We start from the raw sequence: 242 nt of genomic DNA, 5'->3' as shown, positions 1-242 counted from the left end.
TTGTGACCAGAGTCTTTTGTCTATGATTCACATTGTTCCATCACAAGGAATCATTCCACTGGGGGGACTAACTGTTCTCAATATCTCCTGTACTCCTACCGTTAAAGAAAAATTTGACATAAGAACAAAGGTATGTTTATGCATATGTGTTCTCACTTCTTATATATGTCTCTATGGATTTGTTTGGTTATGATATTTATAATAGTAGGTATAATGCTATAAAATGTTGTGTACTTGTTCAT

The 242-nt window shown here is 33.1% G+C and overlaps 1 protein-coding gene across 1 annotated transcript in view; it reads left to right on the top strand.

Annotated features, from left to right (window-relative positions):
- LOC104995872 (uncharacterized protein CXorf22-like) overlaps positions 1-130 on the top strand; it is a gene marked incomplete at both ends in the record, with an annotated part of 9,534 nt that extends 9,404 nt beyond the window's left edge. The window contains one exon of the mRNA XM_010849934.1: positions 1-130. Within this exon, the coding sequence (XP_010848236.1) occupies positions 1-130 (130 nt within the window).
- Between the last annotated feature and the right edge of the window lie 112 nt (positions 131-242).

The sequence above is a fragment of the Bison bison genome, unplaced genomic scaffold, assembly GCF_000754665.1.
Source record: "Bison bison bison isolate TAMUID 2011002044 unplaced genomic scaffold, Bison_UMD1.0 scf7180017851050, whole genome shotgun sequence".
NCBI classification, from domain to species: domain Eukaryota; kingdom Metazoa; phylum Chordata; class Mammalia; order Artiodactyla; family Bovidae; genus Bison; species Bison bison.
Note: the sequence above shows the minus strand (reverse complement) of the source record. Positions and strands in the feature narration are given on the sequence as shown.